The sequence below is a fragment of the Neopelma chrysocephalum genome, unplaced genomic scaffold (genome assembly GCF_003984885.1).
Source record: "Neopelma chrysocephalum unplaced genomic scaffold, ASM398488v2 Primary Assembly neopelma1_84, whole genome shotgun sequence".
Taxonomy (NCBI): Eukaryota; Metazoa; Chordata; class Aves; order Passeriformes; family Pipridae; genus Neopelma; species Neopelma chrysocephalum.
The window spans coordinates 4183259-4207420 of NW_020897746.1; the positions used below are offsets into that span (position 1 = coordinate 4183259).

The 24162-nt window shown below is 40.5% G+C and overlaps 1 protein-coding gene across 10 annotated transcripts in view; it reads left to right on the forward strand.

The window, feature by feature from the left end:
- The window catches only part of TNRC6C (trinucleotide repeat containing 6C), a 98558-nt gene that overhangs the window by 72686 nt on the left and 1710 nt on the right, over positions 1-24162 (forward strand). For 4 of the 10 annotated variants that reach the window (XM_027691308.1, XM_027691309.1, XM_027691318.1 and 1 more), the window contains 16 exons: positions 187-353; positions 1556-1636; positions 2256-2313; positions 2525-2670; positions 7859-8032; positions 9286-9432; positions 9836-9958; positions 11144-11227; positions 11521-11752; positions 13453-13620; positions 14754-14945; positions 15087-15230; positions 18023-18139; positions 20475-20669; positions 22029-22099; positions 22823-22962. In XM_027691308.1, coding sequence (XP_027547109.1) covers positions 187-353; positions 1556-1636; positions 2256-2313; positions 2525-2670; positions 7859-8032; positions 9286-9432; positions 9836-9958; positions 11144-11227; positions 11521-11752; positions 13453-13620; positions 14754-14945; positions 15087-15230; positions 18023-18139; positions 20475-20669; positions 22029-22099; positions 22823-22962 — 2239 coding nt within the window. The remainder of the gene's footprint in view (positions 1-186; positions 354-1555; positions 1637-2255; positions 2314-2524; positions 2671-7858; positions 8033-9285; positions 9433-9835; positions 9959-11143; positions 11228-11520; positions 11753-13452; positions 13621-14753; positions 14946-15086; positions 15231-18022; positions 18140-20474; positions 20670-22028; positions 22100-22822; positions 22963-24162) is intronic. The other 6 variants (XM_027691311.1, XM_027691313.1, XM_027691310.1 and 3 more) reach the window with 5 other exon arrangements.

Consider the following 24162-nt stretch of genomic DNA (forward strand, 5'->3'; position numbering starts at 1 on the left):
TTTTTCTTCTCTAAGTATTTAGAGCACTTTTCTTTTTTGCTAGCTTCAGAGAAGGCGTCCTTATCATTTAATGCCAGTTAAACTATTTGATAAACCTCTGTGTCTCTTGGAAATACTCATGTTAGCACACTGAATATGGCATATTTTTGCAAAATTAAGATTTTTCTTCTCCCTCTTTCCCTCCAGCTTCAAAATCTATGCAAGAAGGCTGGGGCAGTGGTGGGGATGAAGTGAATCTCAGTACTAGTCAGTGGGAAGATGAAGAAGGAGATATGTGGAATAATACTGCTTCACAAGAGAGCAGCTCCTCCTGTAATTCCTGGGGGAATGCCCCGAAGAAAGGACTTCAAAAGGTAAAACAAAAATAAAGACACTCCCTAGGAAGAGTGGAATTAGTATTAACATTTGTAGAATAAGTTGTCACAAGTTTGCTGTTGCATTGCACCTGAAATTAGATCTCTGACACCTGAACCCAAGCACAACTTGCCACTACAGTGGTTCAAGTACAGCCTACCTTGTTTCCAGGGGAAAATGGGAGATCTTTGAATTAAGGCATGTCAGATGCTTTGGGAGTTTTGTTGCTGTTGCCTTTGTTTTTTTAAGTTTTCTAAGCTTCCATGTATTCTAAAATGAAAATGTATTAACAGAAAGAAAAAAGGTGTTAAGGGGGCTTTCAGTCACTTCCCATGGTGGTGGGAAAGCAGTAGTTTGTGATGGATTTGTTTAACAAAACCAGCTGTTTTCTGTTTGTGAGGAACCAACAGATAACTGTACGGGGTGTGTGTGTGTGTGAGAACAAAGCGAACTTGTATTAATGCTGCACTCAACCGAGAACGTAGAAAATTGTGTGAGGAAGTTTCCCATTGCACAATCTTTATTTCAGGACAAGGCCAGGCTGTAACTTAAAGGAATTGGGAATGCATTTAGCCACTTTGTTTGTTGTTCCATTAGCCAACAGTTAGGCCAGTGATTTGATCAAGTATGGTTGTTTCTTGTACTGTCCGCAGCCCAAAACAAATCCGCGCTTGTCCCTTGGTACTTTCTGGAGAACTGAAAGGAAGAGACTTCTTAAGGATTTTGTGATAGAAAAGCTGCACAGAGATCTTTTAAAGGTGTTTATCTAGACGCTCTTGTTTGTTTTTAAGAAAATACACTGAGTAACATTCTTAACTTCAAGGTCGCAAACTTGTTTTTGGGAATGTTTTTCAGGAAGTGTTGTACTATTTCGGCTTTATTTCATTACGTTTTTCTGCCAAGGATTAAAATGAAATATGTAAATTCAAAGGTGGCTTTAATTCAGTGGTCGGCAAATCAAATACTAAATAGTACACTGAACTTTATTCAGCTGAGATAAAATTTGTTACACTTTTGGGGGAAGAGAATCGTAGTCGCGTTGCTCGGAGGGTTCTTCAATACTTTCTGAATTAATGTACTAATACATCTTTCAGTAGCATGTGTTATTAATAAAAAACACTTACCATTTCTTTTATGTACATCTCACTAGTACAAACGTGGAAACCAGCCCATTAATGCAGTCTCCCATTTATTTACTAAGGGCATGAAGACATCTAGCAAGCAGGATGAGGCCTGGATCATGAACCGTCTGATAAAACAGCTCACAGACATGGGCTTCCCTGTGAGTAGTGCTCAGACAGACACCTCTGACTTAGCCTTGGTAGCTTATAGTTCTGACTTGATTTGTAGGTACAAAAAGATCTTCAGTCTCTTCTTCAGGTCAGGAAGCAGCTCTGTTACCTGCACTTAGACTGTAATTTCAGAAATCTGCTGTAAACTAGTAAAGTGCTCTGAAATCAACTGGAGGATACACTTTGTGTGATGGCATTTAGAATATTTTGATATTCAGAGTTTAATGACAACAGGTATTGCTTTGAACTGCAGTAATAATTCCACTCCTGTTCCCCTTTTCTTATTAAACAGGTCAAATGAGAGTATAGCTGGATTTTTTTTTTTTTTTAGAGAAAAATCATCGTGATATTTAAGTTGTCCATAGGAAATGGGAAGACGTTTAAACAGAGCAGTGTGGTTTGACCTTGTAGAGCTGGTACTTGGCAAACTGAAACAACTGAGTTGTGGGAATTGCCCAAAGGAGAAAAAAAAATACACGCAGACATTATTTAGGCTGCAGAGTAAATATTAGATCCAGTATTTAAGAGATTTATCTGTTTTCTCAGGTTGCTTTGAAATCCTATGAGTGTGATTACCTTTTTCTTAACATAATTCATATTTTTTGACAGAGAGAGCCAGCGGAAGAGGCCTTGAAGAGCAACAGTATGAATCTCGATCAGGCCATGAGTAAGTATCTGTGTAAGTAATTTTTTTTGTCTTTAAAGCAACAGAGGAACCCTTTGTGATTCCGAGAGTTTTATTATATCCAGATCGATTGGGTAATATTTATTTTCTTGCTTTTGCTTTTGCAAGCAAGATGTATTTCTCAAAACTACTGCTGGCAACTTCATACTGTCTCTGTGTCACCTTTTCCAATGTAATTCCCTTTTCTGTGCAGGTGCTCTGCTGGAAAAGAAGGTGGAAATGGACAAGCGTGGAATGGGAGTGACCGACTATAATGGAATGGTCACCAAACCCCTTGGCTGCCGCCCACCACCAATCTCCAAAGAGTCTTCCATGGACCGCCCCACCTTCCTTGACAAGGTGAGCTCAGAAATAGGAATGTGATACACAAGTCCAGGTGTGCACTGTGTAGAAATACTGATGATTTCCACTATTTGTTTAGAAAGCGTAAAGAGAAGTATCTTAGATATGGCTTTATTCCTTTTCTGGTCTTTTTGTAATCTCGTGGGGAGTTCGGTCCTTGCACAAAGGACCAGTGATTTGATTCCCACATAGAAATAAACAATGGTCATCACTGGTTTTACACTTGAAAACTTATCAGGGAATCAGTAATACAATGCAATTAGAAGTGGAAAAAAACAAAGAAATGAAGCACAGAAGCCCTTTCACTCTGCGAGGGTCCAGACAGTCAGTGACCCCTGCCCACATTAACAATCAGGCAGGACTAAGGCCAAAATCTTCAAGAATTAGGCTCCTAATTCCTCTTTCAGTTTTGAGCTTCTTATAGATTTCAGTGAAAGTTCAGTACCTAAATAGGAAAGAGAAGCTGAGGTATTTTTGTTAAGTCTCAGAGCAGACACGCACAGTCAAAAATAGCTTCTCCAATGAGCTTCCCTTTCTGTGGTCACGTATGACAAATTTCACAGCACTATTTAATGACTGAAGAGAAGGCTCCACAAGTTTGTGGTGTCCAAAATTCGAAGTGACTAAAGAAAAGAATGTGGAGAAAAGTGCTGCCAGGTATTCAGTACGAAATGAGATTTACAATCTGATGCAAAGTCCCACCAAAGTCCCTCAGAACTCCCCTGAAAATTATTGATAAGGAAAGAACAATCTCACATGCCAGGTCTGTGTGTCACAGGTTATCTAAAGGTTCATACAGATGGGTGGTGGTAGATTCTCAACACAGAAATTGGTGCTTTTCACAAACTGTGCTGAAACCAATTCATTTTGCATAAGCTGTGTACAGGATGTGAGGCAGTAATGACACCTAGTCATATAAAGTTCATTCTTAGCTATGGCAAACTTTAATGAATATGTTAATTGAAGGCCACAAGATTGATGCATGCATGCCAGTTAACCTTCCCTTTTCTTGGATAACAATATCTTCAGCAGTAAAATTATTGCCAGAGAGAGAGGTGCATTATGTGCAGCATGATGCATAATTATGGAAACATATGTTAAACACAACTATTGAGAAGGGAGTACTAAAATCATTAATATTCATACAGCAAGTAAAATCTATCAGTCTAGGCATAATCTGTCACAGTGACTTTGCTATAACAAAAGGAAATAATCCCACACTGTATTTGTTAGCTATCACAGTGTTGAGCAACTTGTTAAGTGAATTAAATAAATATAGTTCCTACTCGAAGAACGGATTTTTTTCCCCAAAGAAATTCTTTCCAGTTTTACAGCTCATGCTAATAGAGCAACTCCTCTTCTTCCCCAAAGGCTTTCTGCCCTTTGTGGTATTATTCCAGAGCATGAGTCTGGAGCTGTCTCCTTTCCTGCTCAGATCATCCTTGTGAGGAACAAGCTCTCAGCACAGCTAGACAGAGCATTCCAGCCAACATTCCCTGTTTTACTTACTGCCTTAGCAAGTCATTATCCTTTTATTGGCTCTGCCGAGTCTTCAGTGAGTTCTGCAAGGTTCCTCCTCATGAAATTTTAGGTTGGGTTTGTGTGCTCATTGATTCTCTCTCACTGATTCTCTCAACTCACCTGCATTGAGACTCCCATCATTTTTCTCCTGTGTTTTCTCTGACAGGTAAAGCCAGCACTTGCTTTTTTTTTAACCTTATGCATTTGAGGTGGGAGAATTTCCAGCCCTGACATTTGCTTCTGGACCCTCTGAACTCCCTCTTCTCTCTGAATCAGTAGTGATCTGTACAACTCAACATCACCTTTGAATGTTTGCTTTCTCTTGTTCCACAGTGCTTGCTGCAGGTGCTCTTTGTTCTGTGTCACACTGAGTCAATCTTTGGCACTTGGTGCTTTGTTAATTGTTTTATTTCTCAGGGTGTTATCTTGACCTGTAGGAGCATAACATGAGAAGGGAGAAAATCCAGTGGCTTTGAGGAAATAAAGATGCAGCCCTGATGCATGATCTCAACCACATTATCTTATACTTTGCCCTGATGCTGCTTCCAAACGTTCTCCCAAATTCTTGAGCACACAGGAGACTCTGAAATTCTCACCTTACAAATGAAGTCTCCTTTTCTCTACTGTCTTATTCATTGATGAGCTCTTCCTTTCTACTACTGAGAGATCCAGGTCTACAAGCCTTGATGCCTCTTAACTGCAAAAGTCTTATGACTAGGCATTTTTCTTGTTTCTAATTGAAACATCACATTTGTTGGTTTTTTTCAACCTCATCCTTCACATTCTGATCTCAGTAATCTCTGGTGACTGTGACTGTTTTTTGTCATTGGGGCAATAAACAGGATATTTTGTTATTATGCAGAAACACTTTTTAAGGCCTGGCAATTAGATAATAATTGCCAGAATTTTAAGCTTGACTTAAAATTCTTCTTTCCTTCATCTCTGCTTCCTATGATTTGATGACTGCTCCTTTTTTGAACTTCCAGACTTTGAAACCACTTTCATCTTCCCATGTATAATGAGTATTTCTTTGAGTATTGCATTTCCTCCAAGTTTCTTTTGGCTCTACCTGACTCCTGTCTCATTTGAAGACAACTTTTTTTGAGATGAGATTTTATTACTTTACCTTCCTCTTTTAGAAAAGGGGGTTTTTTTTAACTTTTTTTTAAAGAAGTCAATGTGTATTTTCTACCAACTGTTTCTGTTACTGACTTGGCATAAAGACCTCTGACAAAATTCATGAGCCTTGCTCTCTGTTTATGGCATTTTGATTCAAGAAGTGGCAGTTGTTGGGAGGTGACTGTCAAAGTGTCCAGGAATCCTCTGCTAAATAATCCGTATCTCAAAGGGCTGAAAAAACCTTAGAGTAACACCACTTGCATTCTCTCACATTTGGTGCTTGAGAGTTTTGTGAGAGACTTTCCAAAGTCCTAAAAAGCACCAGTGTGGTGTTTTGTGTTGGATTACTGTAGTAGCAAACCCTGCAGTAGGATTTTACAGCTGTGTCAAGTCCCTCCAAAAAAGTTAAAAGCAGTGTTGGATTGAGCATAATGTGATGATTCAAATGTGGAGGCTTTGCTTAATTGATTAGCCTGAGGGAGAAATGTAACATAAATTTGTAAGTAAATCACTGAAGAGGAAAAGTTAGGTAGAAAAGATTTCTCTTCAGGAAACAAATATTATGTAAAGGAGCCTGAAAAATAATGGATTACAAACCACTGTGAGCAGTAAAGGTGTCCCCTGGTCTGGGTTGGGAATGGTTTTAAGTTGACCAATTAAAATACTTTATGTTAAATGAATTGATTTCAGTTCAGTTACAGAGCACAGATTTGTGCAACAGTTTAAATAAAATAGAACCAAATGAATGTGAACAAAGTGTCATAAACTTGAACAAAAGCCATTTGCTGCAGAAGGAACACCCTTGTGAAGGAGTCTGCCTGGTCTAGAAATTAAATGCCTGAGTCTCCAGTGTGGCTTCTCCTCCACCATCCCTGGCACTGCCTATTTCAAAATTGAGAAAAAATAATGTCAGTGAGACAAGACTTGAATAAATTCGGGGGCCAGGGAGGGATTGCATTTCTCTTTCATGGTCAGTAGGTCTGTTCACATAGGAAACAATGGCATCTGAAGGAGAGAGCACACACCAAGCTTGAAATTATTTTCACTTTAAAGGGGGAAGGGTAGAATTGTAAACATATGTCTGTGATCTGAAGAGAAATCCTTGAACCTGTTACTGTCATGCAAGCTGCAGTTGTTTGTGGAGTGTGACTGATGTCCAGTAGAATGTAAAATATCTCAAGCTGAAAGGCCTTGGGGATATCATTAGAAAATGTCAGTGTCCCCCTCAGGATAGTCAGATAACATGTCAAGTGTCACTTTGCCTCATAGTAAAGAAACTTTTCCTTTGCATCAAAGGAGAGCTGTTGAAAATGCATTTTTCAGCATTAACTTAGAACATAAAATTCACTGAGCATGCTTGCTGCATTAGGTCATTTATTTGGGTATCTGGTTCGCAGACGGGGCTGCTTTTTGAACAAAGAAGGTTTATCAATATCTCACAGTCTTCTGGGGCATTGAATTTATAGGCTGAAATAACCAGGCTCCTCACCTGTTCAAAAAGCCTTTCCTTGCAATGAACATATTGCCTGAAAAACCCCAGTCCAGCGCATTGCAAATTAGAGATTTTTCACTCTGCCTGTTTTTTCGGAGCCCTACTTTGTACACAGTGTTATTTGATCATGCTTGCCGCAGGCTCCCCAGACATCAAAGCACAGTTTGAGATAGAACTCGGTGCCCCACTGTAATATGAGTGAGATATCTACCTGTTTGATTGGGGATTCTGTAATTTATTTTATTTTCTGCCTTGCTGTTTGCCCCCCGTGGGGGCTGCCTCCTGTGCATCACAGCCACGCTCAGCTGTGGTTCCTTGCAGCCCAGTTATCAGAGGGGGCTCCTCCTGCCTTGCTAAAATCTGCCTCCTCCTGGGGATGTTCAGGAAGGCTGCACAGACGATATTGTCATTATTGGGTTTAAGTGGTTTGTGTTCATTGGGTGCAGTGTAATGTTTCATAGTGGGTATTAATAACTCAGCGCTATGTGAATATTAAAAGAGGCTCATGTGTCTCAGTTAGGAAAGGGGATTACTGCAAAAATGCTTTTTTAAGAGCAGAGCTATGATGTGGAACCAAATCCAGACTGTTGTTAAATAAGCTGATCTGGCCTCTCCCAAGTTTTGGGTTAGCTAAAGCGGTATGTCTGATGTCTGCACTCCGCTGCTGAGAATTTTCCAAACAGACAGAGGACTTCCCTGAAATGTGCTGGCTCTATTCCCTTTGCACCTTTCAATCTGGTGGAGAAAAGAGGAGATAATCCAAGTGGGGAGGAGGCAATGGCCACATGATAGCTCTGCAGTTGGCTGCTAGAATCCCTCCTTTCCTCTGGAGAGGTGGGTGAGGGTGATTGTGCATTTGGGGATTAAGAGCAACAGATTGAAGAAAAACAGTACCTTAATGCTGTTTCTCTCTTTCTTCTCCCTTCACTCCATGCTTCTCATTCCCTGTTATTCATACCTTTTTTTTATATATATATTTTTATTCATCCATGCCCTTTTCTGTCTCCATGGGACACTGTTTTGTGCGCTGTCGGCTCCTGGCACCGCACACAGCTCACCCTTTCTTTCTCCAATCAGGATGGCGGCCTAGTGGAAGAGCCCACTACTTCACCATTTTTGCCTTCACCAAGCCTGAAGCTCCCCCTTTCAAACAGTGCACTCCCTAATCAGACCCTGGGCGGGATTGCCTCAGGGCTGGGCATGCAAAACTTGAATTCTTCTAGACAGGTAAGGCTGTCAGGGGAGATCCAAGGTGAATTTCAGCTCTCTTGGATTAGCTGCTAGAGCCCGTCCGTCACTTCCCCAGGGAAAAGGGGTTTAAACTGAAAGTGCAACATCTTTGTTCACGTGAAATATCAATGGAGGAACTACCTGCTGTGTAAACGTTTCACCTTATAGGACATAAAACAACTGCTTAGTTGTAATTAGCCTGTTAATGGCACACATCCATTAAGAAGAGTCTGTAGCCTTTTGAATTTATATCCCTGAACCCTGGTGTGGCTCTGCTTTGATTGATGGAAATCCCTTTTTTTGAGGCATTGCAAATTGTCACACTCAGAGGCAGAGACATTGCTCTAGTTCATTTTTCCTGGCAGGCTTAATTATTCAGTGATGAGATGGGGAGAAATGAGGGGGGCTTTTTTATTCCTGCTTTATAAGTGTCAAGGCAGCTCATAGTTTTGCAGGTGGCAAGAAAGAAGCTGGACTTCCAGCACCCGGGTCAGATGGAGCACTGAGGCAAGGGGGGTGTTTTGGCCCCTGGGTACAACATGCTGAAAGGGAAAGAAAAGGAAAGGAGATGGGGTGGAAGACTGATAAACACCATAAGACTGAGAGGCTATAAAGGCTGTTGATTATGAAAAGGTTATTTTGTGCCATCAAATTGAAGTTCTAGCAAAAATAAAAACAACACAGAAAAACGCTGTCTGTCATTCTAGAGTGGCTCTTATTATGTATATTCTTTTAAAGTTAGTTTTTTAAAGGCAATGCTTGACCAGCACTTCCAGCCCATTAAGCACATCTTTCTGAAAGAGAGCCTGCACTAATACCATGTCCATTTTCAGGAGCTTTGTAAAATGATCAAGTACAAAAACTGCTTACCTAACTTGAGGTTGGGGTTGCTGTGAGTTTAATGCCTCTATTCTCCCTTGCTACACAAATACAAACATTTTGGGCAGGTACTTTCCATTGTTCATCTCTTGACCCTCCAGGGCTATGCATCTTTATAAAAGCCATGTTCAACTTCAGCTGCCTTTTGTTCAGGCATCTGTACAAAGTTTTGGGGGTTTGGGATGTTGGGTACGTGGCAATCCCTGCCATGCCCGATTCTAAACCCGGTTGTCAACACAGTCTGTGTGTGCTGCTTTCTTTATTCGTGCCTGTCATAATCACTGAGAATAGAGACTGCACAGACAAGTAACATCCAGGTTATGTGTTGAGTGATGTCTTTACATGCCAGTGCCATTCTTGTCCTGCTGCAGATACCGAGTGGCAATCTGGGTATGTTTGGCAATAGCGGAGCAGCACAAGCCAGGACCATGCAACAGCCGCAGCAACCGCCAGTGCAACCTCTTAATTCATCCCAGCCTAGTCTTCGTGCTCAAGTGCCTCAGTTTCTATCCCCTCAGGTTAGATTTCCACTCATAAGTTTTGCCTTTCCCTAGAACTCTTCCATACTCTCCTCTCCTGAGGTTTGCAGCCACTGCTGCCTGGCTGTGTCCCTGTTATCTATTTACATGTTGCATGGCTGAGATGGTCTCACATTATGTACATTACTTGTGAGGGCACATCATTGAGTCCCTTTTTGCAAACAGTGGTGTTTCTGAGCAGTTTGTTTTCATCTCTTTTTCTGCTAATGAACTTTTGAGTATGGTTATTAAGATAACCTTGCTAATTTTTGGATAGTTCACAGTACCACTTCGGGTAATAGTAATATATTCCAGCTGAAGTTTTGTGGCTCTTATGAATGGCTCACACAGTTGTCACTGTTAAAAGCGAACATACAATGTTTAATACACTGCTCTTCCTTAGGTTCAAGCACAGCTTTTGCAGTTTGCAGCAAAAAACATTGGTCTCAGCCCTGCACAGTTAACCTCGCCAATTAATAATCCTCAGCATATGACGATGTTGAACCAGCTCTATCAGCTGCAGCTGGTAAGTTAAAAGACATGGGAAATAAGCTCTAAATCAGAATTGAAGGCATGAAGATAAAATGGGGAACTGCTATCTGAATTTTTAAATGACATGACAGATCTTCAAAACAATCAGATCCTGATTTCTTTGGTAGAGTTTCTTTTTAAAGAAACAAAATCATATTTTTTGCCTCAGGCTTTATAAATAGTCATTTGTGGAATAATTATCCTTTACAGCTGATCAGTGGAACTAAAAGTCAGTTGTCTTCCTACTGCTATGAGTAACAGTGTATTCTAAAACAGCACTGATGTGCATGTTACATGTCAATATGGACCACTGACTGACCAGCTCAGAGGTGTGTCACAACACAACCAGAGAAATCTTGGCAGTGCTGGTCACCTGAGTTACCTGCAGAACTTCTTTCATTTGCCTCATTAAAACATAAGGTGTAGGGCAAATTTCCTTTAATTAATGGAATTAATGGTATATTAAAAATACCATATATTAAGAACTACTTATTTTTTGCAAACATGTTCTTTTGCTGTTGTGTGCAAATTTTGTATGTATATATCTGTGTGCATATGAAAATGTTGAATTGGATTTTAAGATTATTTTAAAAGAGATACTGCGAAGTCTGTATTTGCCAGGGTTAAACATAAAATTGAGGATGACAAACTAGCTGAGTTGCTGCTCTCAATGTGCTAGAGAAACTGTTCTGTTAGTAACAGTGTTTGATACTATTATTCATTTCTCGTTAGGTTTTGAGGAGCACAGCATTATTGTCATAATAATTTAACAGTACCCAGCTACTTGAAAAATATCTGTATGGAATTCCTTTGGATTTTGAATTCATGTGTTTCAGAGAAACACCTTGCAGATCAGTTTGCTGCCAAGCTAACCATTTTAAAATCGTGGATTTTTTTCAGGAATAAAGCAGAAAAAGCAATTTAACTACAGTGTTGTCAGAACTAAAAAAAAAAAAAAAAAAAAGAAACAACAAACCACAAACACAAAAATGAACACTGGACAAAAATAAATATATTATAAAATACATTTGTGACAAGGTTGTTACTTTTGCTTCATTGACTGTTTTCAGAGAACTCCAGTGTTTGTCTTTTCTATTTCATGATGTACCAGAGCAGCTCAAGCAAGCATGTTCAGCCTGTTGTGTGTGTTGGGGCTCTGACCTCTCCCTTGTCTCTCCAGGCGTACCAACGTTTACAAATCCAGCAGCAGATGTTACAGGCTCAGCGTAATGTTTCCGGACCCATGAGACAACAGGAGCAGCAAGTATGTTTGCCTGCCAGCCCAATCTCTGCATTACTTTGGTTTCAATAGCTTAAAAAGACCTAATGACATTATACCAAAGCAGCTAAAGCATCCTTAAAACAGGAGTGCAGTGCGTGACAGCAAAGGGTGCTGAGTGTTAAAGCTGTTTCACAGCGTTATTGGAGGAAAGCTCTTCACCCCTTAATACAGTCAATTTTTATTTGTAAAGTGATCTATTGTGTTATTTCACTGCAGAGAAAGAAATCTGGTGTCTTTTTGTTCCATTGAGCATTTATTGATTCTCTCTCCTGCAGGTTGCACGTACAATCAATAACATGCAGCAGCAGATCCAGCAGCACCAGCGCCAGCTGGCCCAGGCCCTGCTTATGAAGCAGCAGCCTCCCCCTCCACATCTATCTTTGCACCCCTCTGCAGGCAAATCAGCCATGGATAGCTTTTCACCCCATCCCCAGGCTCCCGGCCTACCTGACCTGCAGACCAAAGAGCAACAGTCTTCACCGAACACCTTTGCTCCTTACCCTCTTGGTGAGTGTCCTCCCTGCAGCAGGTCCACATGGAAAACACAGAGGGAGTCTATATTTCCTTAACTCAGCATCTAAATATTTTGCTCCGCAGTGTAACAAATATAAATACATAAATATATATGTTTATGAAATAACATTGAAATGCCAAAACAAAATCATGGCACCACATGCCTGTGTTTTGGCTGTGTTTGAGGTTTGTGGTAGCTGTGTTTGCTCACCTGTGTTCTGCCTACAAATAACCAGAACACAAAATTCGCCTAATTAACTATTCACTTATGTTGCTGTTTATGAACTAAGTGTAAATTAACAGCATCATGTTGTAAAATGCACAAATGTCATATCGATAAACAGGAATATCATCTGGGAAAGTCATGGAAAGTCATCTTTCCACTGTAATCAGCACTGGTAAGGCATCAATTTTGGTCAGTGTATTTCAAGAAATAAATGGATCAGAGTGTAGGGGAGGTGATTAGATGTTTCAAAAACACAACTGCTAAGGAAAAAATGAAATCCTCTGCTCACTATAGTCTAAAGAGGATTTCAGACATATGCAAGAATCCTCAAAAATGTAAAAGAGAGCTGTGAATAATTTTTCTTGCATGTGGCTAATGCAAGAGGTAATAAACTTTTGTTGCCTAAAAGGAGAACTAGCTAAACATAAGGATCACTTGGTTGCTTTAAGCAAAGTAGAGTGTTGGAATGAATTATCTGGGAAGTTCCTAAAATCTTCTTCAACAGCCATTCTCTGGTAGATTAGACATAGATCTGTCAAATATGATTGATGTCAAAATAATCGATTGGGCCTGGAGACAGGCAGAACAGAGCAACCTTTCAGACCTGTGTGATTGTTTGAAGTATGCTACAGACTTCCTTTATGACATAAAGGAATTAATTTAATCTCTTTGTGACTCTCTTTATGCTGGGTACAATAGAATTGCCAAGCTTTATCTGCCATGCAGCAGTTAAGAAGGTAATTCTGACTGCTGTGGTGAGCTGTTATGGCAGGGAGCATCAGAAGGCAAAAGAATTTGTGAATTAAAGGCCTAAGTCTAAGAGGCTCTTATGAATTCTCAGCTTCCTGTGATCTGCTAACATTCAGGATTATATATCAAAAAAGACCCAGATTCGTGTCACAGGAGCATGTCAAAATTATTCCCTAAATAACAGTGTGAGTCTGTTCTGTGTATACAAAACACAAGCCCAACTAGTAAAATACCTGCTCTGATGAACAGCCGTTGTTTGGTCTTTAATTGGTTGCTCTGTTTGGGATTTTTAAAATGTTGTTAGCAAAATGAAGTGGCAGACATCATGAGGGTGTGCTGGGGAGACATTGGGAATATTTTGGTGTAGCCATGGAATGCTGCAAACTCTTCACTGGTTTAAACATAACATTCCAGTGCATTCTTCCAGAATGCCTTTCCTGAGACAAGTGAGGAGACTGTAAGTAGAAACACAGACAGCTTTAATATATTATCCCTACATCTTTTTTTCCCCTCCTTTTTAGCAAAGTTTTAACATTTTCTGAATTCATGGGAGATGTTTTGGTGTTCCCATAAAATCAAATGTTCTTGACAGCAGGTTGAAAAGGTGCATTGTAAGTGACACATATACACACATGGGTGTTCAGTAATTCCTGTAGCAGGGTTTTTAAACACCTCTTTTAATTATATGATGGATATCTAATGACCTGTTTCCCCTCAGCTGGACTGAACCCGAACATGAATGTAAATAACATGGACATTACTGGTGGTTTGTCAGTGAAGGACACTTCTCAGTCCCAGTCTCGCCTTCCTCAGTGGACACACCCCAACTCAATGGATAATCTGTCTAGTGCTGCTTCTTCTCTTGACCAGAACTCCAGCAAGCACGGTATGTCCCCTGTAATCCCTGTGTCAGTCTGGTTTTTTGGGATTTGAGCCACGGTGTAATTGTAATAATTTTTCTCATGTTACTTCCTTGTGTAAGTGCTCATAAATGGTTGGTACCGAACACCTTTTGAGCCCGTGAGATTTTATAGATGATTTCTGCAGTCACATTCAGCAGTGCATTGAAGTGCCTGCGGCTCTCACTTCCTACATGCAATGTAGAAATGGTCTTTTCATTTGTTGAATTTTGTTCTTAAGAACATGGAGTTCAAATAAAACAACCCTTTAGTGTCGGCAAAACAAGTTCCACAACCTTCCCCTTATTCCAGACCTGTATACCTTCAATCCTAAAAAACTTTACATGGGCTTTCTCCCACAATTTTTCCAATATCATCAACCTTTCCCAGCCAATACTGTACAAAGGCACGATGGATTGCATAGTTACCCACCCTGGAGTTAGGAGCACAGACTTCTTATTTTTCCCAAAGTGATTGCTAATCTGTTTAAACACCTTTATCCCTAACACCTCCAGTATCCTGAGTCAGTTATTCCTTTATTTCCTGTACCGAGTTTATTCTGTTGGAACATGGGGCTCTGTTAACTTTAATATATCCTGGATTTTATTATGAGCAGCATGAATTATTCCTTCTGTGACAAGTTTTTTATTGTGAAAGTAGCTGCACTGCTTATGCCAAATTGTTGTTTGATAGTTTGTAGGAACACGAGAACAATTTCAAGTCATCCATCCCATCAGCAATGAATGCCTTGGGAGGGATGAGATAAGGGGTTGCCTACAGTGCTATTCCTCAGTGTGCTGTTGCAGCAACTTCCTATTTACCATCAGTGTAATGGTTTGAATTACTTAAGTCTCTTTTTGGCAGGAATTTAATGCAAATTTCTTAAACTTGAGTCTAGATTGTACCAGCAGCTCATCTCACAGCTGTAGTCCCTAGTAAGGCTTCAGAGGCTCTTAAGCCTGGCTTACTGTGTTTGTATTTTAGTTTTCTTTTTTACCTTTGTAATACCAAAAATAATAATAATAAAAAAAAATAATAACAAAATATAGGGACCGATGAAATTCCATCCCCCAAATTAGTCCTGCTCCTAAACAAAGCCTTTCCATCTCATTCCTTACAGGTGCTATACCTGGAGGTTTAAGTATTGGTCCTCCAGGAAAGTCCTCCATTGATGACTCCTATGGCCGGTATGATCTGATTCAGAACAGTGAGTCTCCTGCCAGCCCACCCGTAGCTGTTCCTCACAGCTGGTCACGTGCCAAATCCGATAGTGATAAGATTTCCAATGGCTCCAGCATAAACTGGCCACCAGGTAACAAAACACAAAGCCTTGGTGTTGAGCTGATGTCCTTAAAATGTACTGTTGGGTTGATTTATTGCATCCTTCTGATGCACGGGGACTTCAGAGAATTGTGACCTTATACCCTTCTCTTTTCTGTTGTATTTGGAACAGAGTTTCATCCAGGAGTGCCATGGAAAGGACTGCAGAATATTGATCCTGAAAATGACCCCGATGTTACTCCTGGAAGTGTTCCAACTGGGCCTACCATAAACACCACGATACAGGATGTTAATCGCTATCTCCTCAAGAGTGGAGGTAAACACACAAGTTACTTTCACATCTGTGCATTCTCTCTTCTTCTCTCAAAAAATGTTGACCTCATTTGTTACAGATACAGCATATTTTTGCATGTACTCCTAATCTAATAGTGCTTCTGCTCAGAACTTTCACTGAATATCGAGAAATACTTGTTTTAATTATGGGATTAAGAAGTTTCTTGTTTTCCATGGGAACGTAAATATTTTTCTGTTGGAAAAGGCTGTGAGATGTAATTTAAACTTCTGTGGTCACTGGAAGTTTTCCCCAACCTGTAACACTTGATTTTCAACGAGATTTTGCTCTCCACACTGCCCACCCTCCTACTTACACTGTGAAATGCTAAGAAGACACAGTACAAAAGTTCCACAGTTGTTGCTGAGGCAGCAGGCTTCTGGCACACTAATTAATTGTAGCTTTGTTGGAAGATCAATCAGCAAAATAAATTAGGGCTGTTTTATCCCCAAAACCATAAAAGAAAAGAAAAAAATAATGGAATTGACTAGTAAACTACTATTTCCCAGTGTCATTTCCATTCCTTTTGTCTTGGCAGTGCTTACTTCAGAATAAAAAGAGAATTCTATAAAACAATCAAGCATTGGGACTTGTTAGCTAGATGTACTGGAAGTGGATCAAAAGGAAAGGTGGCTTGGTTTAATTGTGATCAGGGTGCTGAAATAGCCAAGTCATCTGCAGTCTATTAGAGCACTGTAATAGGCACAGAAATAGCACAATCAGGTTGTCCAGCAGGATCTGTCAGGATTAAAAATGTGGATTTTGTTCTAATAGTTACATCTGTGATATCAGCACAGATTGTAAATCAGAACTATCCTTGAAATGAGTGTCCGGCTCTGGGCTTGTTAATTCAGCGAGGGATGTGAAACGTGAGGGAAAGGAGGCAGGGGTTTCATTGCCTCCAGCCCTTTGAGTGGTCTCTTGCCAGGAAGCAATCTTTATTTATGCTGAAGGACAGAGTATTTGTGTGCATGAATAATGTTGAATTAACTTTCAATGGCCCAAGTGTGCTTCAAGGGGCAGGCAAGTTTGAAGTTATAAAAAGTATAAAGATGTAATTCAGTGACAGCTCAAATACAGTGCACCCAAGAAACACTCTCTTCAGGCCAAAAGCCTAAACCTACAGAGCTGTACCTGTAAGTCAGATGATACCTAATACAGGCCTTCCTGTTTTAGAGAAGGAACACTGGCTCTGCTGGTGTGTAATCTGCTGGTGGAATGAAGAAATAATTTGCTTCTTGGAGAGGGTCAGCAGAGATGGTCTTTGCAGAAGTAAAGAGGCCCGAAGGAACTCAAGCCTTCTGCAGAGCAGGGACTGTTGGGGTCCTTGTGTGCTTCCTTTCCTCATGAGATTTTTAGTTTGGTAATATAATACTAATAAAAATATAGTTCAGAATCTGTTTCTTTATGCTCATATAACCTAGGGGTTTGCTCTTAGGTAAAATCGCTTGTTGCTGTCAGTACCCATCCATATGAGACTGTGGCTTTCATGGGAAGAGCCTGTCTTTGAACACTGCAGCCTAAAGCACACAGCTTGTATTGACAGAGCTGATCCCCATTTAGAGGGTTAGGCTGTGGTGTGCCCTTGAAAGGCAAAACCCAAGCTTTTGGGTTGGTTTTTGCTTTGCCCTCTTTGCTAATGAAGCTTTGCAGGGTCAGGTACTATGAGCTGAGAGACATAGCCACAAGGAATCAGGACCAGTGTCAGCTCTGTAGGCTTTTGAATCTGCTATAATTCCATCACTCCTGCCTAGGGAATAGATTATTTCCAGAGAAGGCCTGATAACAGAGTTATTCTGCTTGAAACTTGATGTCTGTATTGGTGTCCTGTGGAGTGCAGGGAGTGTGGTGAAGGTAAAGTTTGGTGGGTTGCTGTTCCAGTTGAACAGACAGCCTTTGTTTTTTACTGAGCTGTGAGGGATGAGTTTGTCCTTTTACTTCCTCCTTTCTCCCTCAGTACAGTGCTCTTTTCTAAAGAACTCACCTATTTTTATTAGTCAGTTAAAGATGTTTCAGTATCACAGTCCATCTACGTGTGACAGGAATGATAAGTCACCCGGGATACACATTTGATTTTGTTGGTGGCTGGAGAGAATACTTCCAGCTCTTCTGGTCTTTGTAATGAAGATTTTTTTTATTTTATGTTCAGTTTCTTTCATTTGCTGCCAGCAAGGAAATGTATTCTTAGATAGCTCCTCAGATTGTAAATGATTTACTGAGGTAGTTTCAGGCTATTTCATTTATGTTATCAGTTGAAGAAGAGATTGCTAAAATATATCCTTACTTTACTGAAAGTCTGCAAAAATTTAAAGATGTTTGTGGGCATTAGGATGTAGGGGAAGTACTTACCTTGAGTAATTTAGGACAGATCACCCATGGTAAGAGGTTAGTTTATCATATGCATCTCTGCTCATCTACAGTTGCCATTACCTAAGTCAGCTGGCAGAGGACCTTGATAAATGAAGCCTGTTCCTTGAGACTAAACAGTTGAACACTAATTTTTTTGAGTCACATATCTTAAAGGAAACGCAGAATTTGCCTCCCTCACAGGCAGTACTCCAACTGCTACTGTGCCAGCTTTCTTCTCTTTTCTACCAAAGACTTCTGCTTCACTGTAACACACCTTCAATAACATTTCATCCCTAGCCTTCAGAGACCAGGCTGATTAAGGAGAAATGCCTTTGCATGGTTTGTATTTGCACATAACAGATTTGCTTATGTCACACCAAACATCATTGTGCCCATCTTTCTTAGTTGCTTCTCTGCTGGTTCTGCAGGGTCATCCCCAACATCATCTCAGAATGCCACGCTGCCTTCATCGAGTGCCTGGCCGCTTAGTGCCTCCGGCTACAGTAGCTCTTTCAGCAGCATTGCATCTGCACCTAGCATTGCAGGTACGGAACTGGCCTTTCTACTTCCACATCCTTCTGCATTCTCAGCAAAAGGCCCTAGGAAGTGCTTTCCCAGTGGTTACAGCACTGCTGCCAGAGACAGAGGCGTGTTCTCAGTGCTGTGCTCGGCGGGCAGCTCTCCCGGCAGCCCTTCAGCGGGGAGCGTTGGAGAGTGTGCCTGGAACTGTGCTCAGGAAAAATGGGTTTATTCCATTTGGTGCCATGTGCTGTCACTCTGTATTGGCATCGAGATCTCTGAGGAGGAATGTTGTCTAGGACCTCAGCAGGAACACCCCTGCTAGACACTTCCAGAAAGAGCTGATGAGAAATTTTTGTTACTAAACCCACTCTTAAAAGTGAAACATCTTCAGCTCAGGAAAAGCTTTAGTAGTACCTCCGGGACTTAACTTTGCATGGCTCTGGAGGGGTCGGGTTTCTTGGGGCTCTTAAATGTCTTTAATAGCCAAGCCAAAGCCTGATGCTGCCCTGTATGACTTGAGCTTGTAAGTGGACTAAATAACTGCCCCGTTCTTTTTAATGAGCTCTGAATTCTGGAGTGTATCTCTGCAAAACATGGCAACTTTGCTTGCAAACTATCTATCTAAATATCCAATTTGTCCCATTATAAAAATGTGTTGGGGCTGTTGTGTGGATTGGATTAGCATTTTCACATTTAACCACTAAAAACCCTCCACTTCTCTGGGTGATGGAAGGTGCAGCCTCCAGGTCATACTGCAGAATGCGAAACAAAAAGGGGTTGTTTGGAATGTTTTCCTCCAGTGAAAGGAAAAGAAAGGAATGGCTTGCCTTTCTTTATCTGCCATGCATTTCTGCTTTATTTGCTTCTTATATTTTTGCAGTGCCATCTAATGTTTGTGTTACCCCCATGAGAAGTAGTGACATAGCAACATCTGGTCTGTGGTGATGTGCATGTGTTGTGTGCCACATCACAGGCTGGGCTACTCTGAGTTCTCCAACTCAGACTTGCTCCCTTCCCTCACACCATTTTACACTCATTAATGTCCTCATCATCATTGTCAAGTTGTTCTTGTTGCTACAGTTTGCAAGAAGATGGGAGAGTGGTTGCCCTTTCACTTGAATTGTTATGATTCAATATAAAATCATTGAGTTAAACGATTTAGATAAATGGAGGCAATCTGGGGAGAGTGGGTGTGTATATAACTGAGGCTGTGCCTTTGCAACTGGTAAATTTGGCTTTAGGATTGATAAAAAAACCCTCAGTGGCTGCCTTGTTGCAAAGCACTGATCCAGTATAAACTTAAATCTGCCAGTTCAAATCTAGTCTTGTAAAAACCCACAAGATTTTTGCATCTTAGACTTTGTCAGACCAAGTATTTTCTTATTCTCTGCAATCAGCATTAAAGCACTAAGGCAGCACAGTCACAACATCATTTGCTGTGGCAGAAGATGCAGGATGTGTCCCTTTCAGTCCATTCCAGTCCAACACGTGCTGCCAGTGTTGGTAACAGCAGGACTGTGCTGTGACAAGGGAATTGGGCTCTGATTGCACAACACGTGTTGGTACAAGAAGGAAAGGCAGGGAGGTGTAACTCTTAAGGTGAATAAAGAGGTTTATTTTGGTACCCGTATTTTAAATCAATTTTGTCTGCCTCTCTAAATGCTAAACTGTATTTGCTATTGTTGCTTTTGTGTTATTTTATTGAACTCTGATTTGGCAGGAACGGTAGTCAGAGTTTAAAAACTGATTAGGGAAATAACAAACTGAACAGCAAAAAGTTACCAAGAGTGACAGGTTGTGATATGATTTGAACTTCTGCAGACTTCATTTTTCTCAAAGATACTTGGAAAAAAGAGTATCAGTTACTTTGAATATTAAGAAATAAAGTTTTCATTGGTTTTTGATCTTTAGAATTTCAATAATATGTCAGAAGAACATATGGATATACTGGTTTCTTTGTTAGATAAAATGAGTTGTTAAAAAAAAAGTTTATAAGTCCTATTAAACCTTTGAGAGAGACAATCTTGAAGCGTTTCATTATAATTTTGGTGCAATTAGATTTCAAATACCTAAGTCCATTTTCTGGCCTTTTTTTCGTGTATCATCTTTAAAAAGAAAGAGAAGTAGCAGGAGATTTTAAAGAGGGAACTGTGTACATAGCAGGTGTTCATTAAATACAAAATTTTTTGAAAATGTAAACACTAGTAGGTTCAAAGGATATAGGATTGATAGCACTGGATGGTACAGAAGGTTGTTGTTGTTTTCCTCCTGAAAAGTTGGAGGAATGGAGTCAATGATACCCTTCCTACTGGATGTTTAAAATTAAGAATGCACAAATGGTTTTTTTTCCTGTTGCAGGTAAACTGTCAGACATCAAGTCCACGTGGTCCTCTGGCCCGATCTCTCACACACAAGCCTCTCTGTCCCACGAACTCTGGAAGGTACCCAGAAACACTACGGCTCCGACGAGACCCCCTCCAGGCTTAACCAACACCAAGCCATCATCCACGTGGGGAGCCAGTCCCCTGGGCTGGACCAGCTCTTACTCCTCTGGTACCCACAGCTTCTCTGCTTTCTAACACCTGCTTTTATTCTGTGTATTGGGCTCCAGAATCTGGAGGTTCAGTGCAAGCAGAGTTGTGTCTCTTTTGGGGATTAATCTCGTGTCTATTTATTTCACTTTGGCTAAGTTGTAAATGGAGCTGCTGTCTTTCAGGTGGTCACATGAGTAATTCTGTACAGGAATTGCCAAATTATTTACTCCAACTGGGATTTTTTTTCCCATTTCTTTATTTTCTAAAAATGCCTTTCTAGTTTTGTGGTATGATCTAAAACTCCCTACGAGGCTTCAACATCAGCTCATGGAATTTAATATGGGATACATATTTGGAGCATGGATGTGAAGCATTTAGGACCTGATGGCATTGCAGGGCCCTCAGGGAATGCCTTAATTTTTTTCACACAGACTCTTATTTTAGATGTTGTTTTGCTTAAATGCAAATATGAGAAACCATGGCTGTATATATATATATATATATACACATATATATATATACATATATATATGTATGTATGTATATTTGGCTCTCTATATAGAGATATCTGTATAAGTATAGATATATATGCAAGTATTACACCTATTTTATAAAGCTGGCTATTTTATTAATCTGCTTTCACTAAGCTGAGAATTAAATGTTTTTCCCTTTTTTGGCATTAATTTTGGATCTGTTTCCTTCACCAAAGCCCCACCTGTGGGGGCAGATATTGCTGCTGCCCAGATTCTCTCCAACCTGAGTGTGGTCACATGTGTGACCACAGGATCCACTGGGGTTTCTCAAATGCCACTCATAAATACCAAACTTGGACAGTTTCTTAATGCAAAACTCCAAGCTGTAAAACACCAGGCTGAGGTTGGAAGAGCAGGTTTTGTTGGTTATGTCCTTGTATCTTCAATCAGGACATTGTCAGTGCAGAAATACCTGTTTTGAATAAGTCATGTACATTAATCTGTCATTGGCAAGATAGCAGAGTGCTGCAGTGCTATAAAATCTTTAATAGCAGGCAGCAGCCTGAGCTTGGACATCAGAATTGCTTTTAAAATGTGCCTTCCAGATTAATTCTAATGTATCCTGGAGATCCAGTTTGCTGCAGTGTCATACCTGCATCTGCCAGTTTCCTGATAGTTACTCTGGGAGTGTGGAAAAAGCCACAGACCTTTTAAATGTAACAAGAGGAGGTTTTCATTCAGCAACCTTTCATTCCAGAGGAGACAGTAAATCAGGGTGTGAGGAAATGGGATTTGTTTTCAGTAGCAGTAAGGCTTGCTAATGTATTGTGATTCCAGAAAAATTTGCTTGTAATATGCTCTCCAGACCACGATCAGTGGTTTTTATTTGTGGAATTTTATTGCAGGTTCTGCATGGAGTACTGACAGCTCAGGGAGAACAAGCAGCTGGCTGGTTCTTCGGAACCTCACCCCCCAGGTAACTGGAATTGTGCTTAACTGGTTAGGGAAAAAGACCTGGTACATTTAAGGGATTATAAGAACAACACTTAGCAGCCTTGGTTATTTGAATTATTTGAAGGAAGAATAATTACTCTGCATTTGTTACAGGTGTCTTCTTCAGGGAATTTGTTAGGTTTTCAAAGTGCTGTCAAATCAAGTATAAACTTTTAAGGCTGTAATTAGTCATTCAGTGGGCACCATTTGTGTATGTGTAAGTTTGGAGGTGAATGGTGCTTTAAAGCAGGCACAGAAATGTAAAGTCTGCTTTTCCTGTGGGTTTTTTTTGGTTCTTCTCACAAGTCTGTTAAATCCTCTACTTGTCCTTCACACAGTGTCATTGAGAAGGAAGAATATAACCCACAAAGCCTTGAATGCAGACATCCAAACTGATCTTGGGGAAAATTTAGTTATATTTATGAACAATGTGTTTTTCCTTTGACTTCTTTCTCAACTTCTGTGGACTTTCCATGATAAATATAATTTATATGACCTAAACTGGGAAATTTTGTGCGCTGGACTATAGGGAAGTCTTAAGAAAAGACAGGATGTCTCCCTCATGCAGAGAGTGCTAAGTCTGTAATTAAATTCTTCTTTTTTTCCTTTCACTTGTACTCACTCTTTAGCTTTTAAAACTTGCTTAACAAACATTTAAAGTAATATCACAATAGCACAGACAACCTTTGCCCCCTTCTCTCCCCAGATTGATGGTTCCACACTGCGGACACTGTGTTTGCAACACGGCCCTCTCATAACATTCCACTTGAACCTGACACAAGGGAATGCTGTGGTCCGATACAGTTCCAAGGAGGAAGCAGCCAAGGCCCAAAAGTCTCTGCACATGTATGTTTCTGCTCTCTTTTTCTTTGGTTATTAAGCCAGGTTTATCTCAGAAACTCATTTCTTAGGCATTTATTTGTCAGAACTCAGATCGTTAGTTACTTTATTCTGATTTTCAAAATTACCTGAATGAGATAGAGAAAAATTAGCTGGGGGATAGATACTCATGTACTACTGAATAAGAGGTCATTACAAAACTTTATTCACCATTAATAATGTTTTCAGTTAGGATTTGTCACCTGTAAGGCTGCAAAGAGTTTGTAAGGTGTGATAAGGATTCCAGAAGAAGCTCAGAGGGAGGGACAAGGTTTTAGCTTTAGAGAGCAACAGAAAGGACATAACGATGATAAATTAAGAATGTGTTCATGGTGGTCACCTTTTTTAAAGGAGTTATGAGAGAAGTGTATGACAACAAAATGTGGGGTTTAGGAGTTTTAAAACCCATGGGATTAATCGGCATAAAAGCGGGAGGAGAATCTGAGTGATGAAATCAGTGAATCAGGGAGGATGAAGAATGCAAAGACTGATGTTTCAGGAGAATACTTGGGTGCTTAGTGTTGGAAAGTAGTTTTCCTCATGAACAGGTTATAGCATGAGTATAATGAAAGTATTGAGGTAGCAGAAACAGCAGTTTGCTGTGGGTTTTTATCCTTATACCTAAAGAGAGTCCGGGCTCCCAGGATGTGTCAGTTGAAGGAGGTGATCTCCACACATATGGCTTTGGGTGTTTGCCTGTTGGTGCAGAAAGGTGGACAGAAAACAGGATAGAGAAGGCTTTGTCAAAGAGGCAGTGATTGGTCAAAATGAGTGTGTGTGTTATAAATCTACACCTCAGTTTCAGCTTGGAGTTAGATGGATCTGTGTCACAGAATCGTAGAATTGCCTGGGTTGGAAAGGAACTTAAAAGACCATCTTGTTCCACCCCCTGCCATGGGCAGGGACACCTTCCACTAGCCAGGTTGCTCCAAGCCCCATCCAAGCTGGCCTTGGTCACTTCAGGGATGGGGCAGCCACAGCTTCTCTGGGCAACCTGTGCCAGGGCCTCACCACCCTCACAAGGAAGAATTTTTCCTAATAGCTAATCTGTAAGATAGAAAAAGCCATTCCCCTTTTCCTGTCACTTCAGGCCCTTGTAAAGAGTCTCTCTCCCTGTTTCTTGTAGCTACTTCAGGTACTGGAAGGCAGCAGTTAGGTCACCCCAAA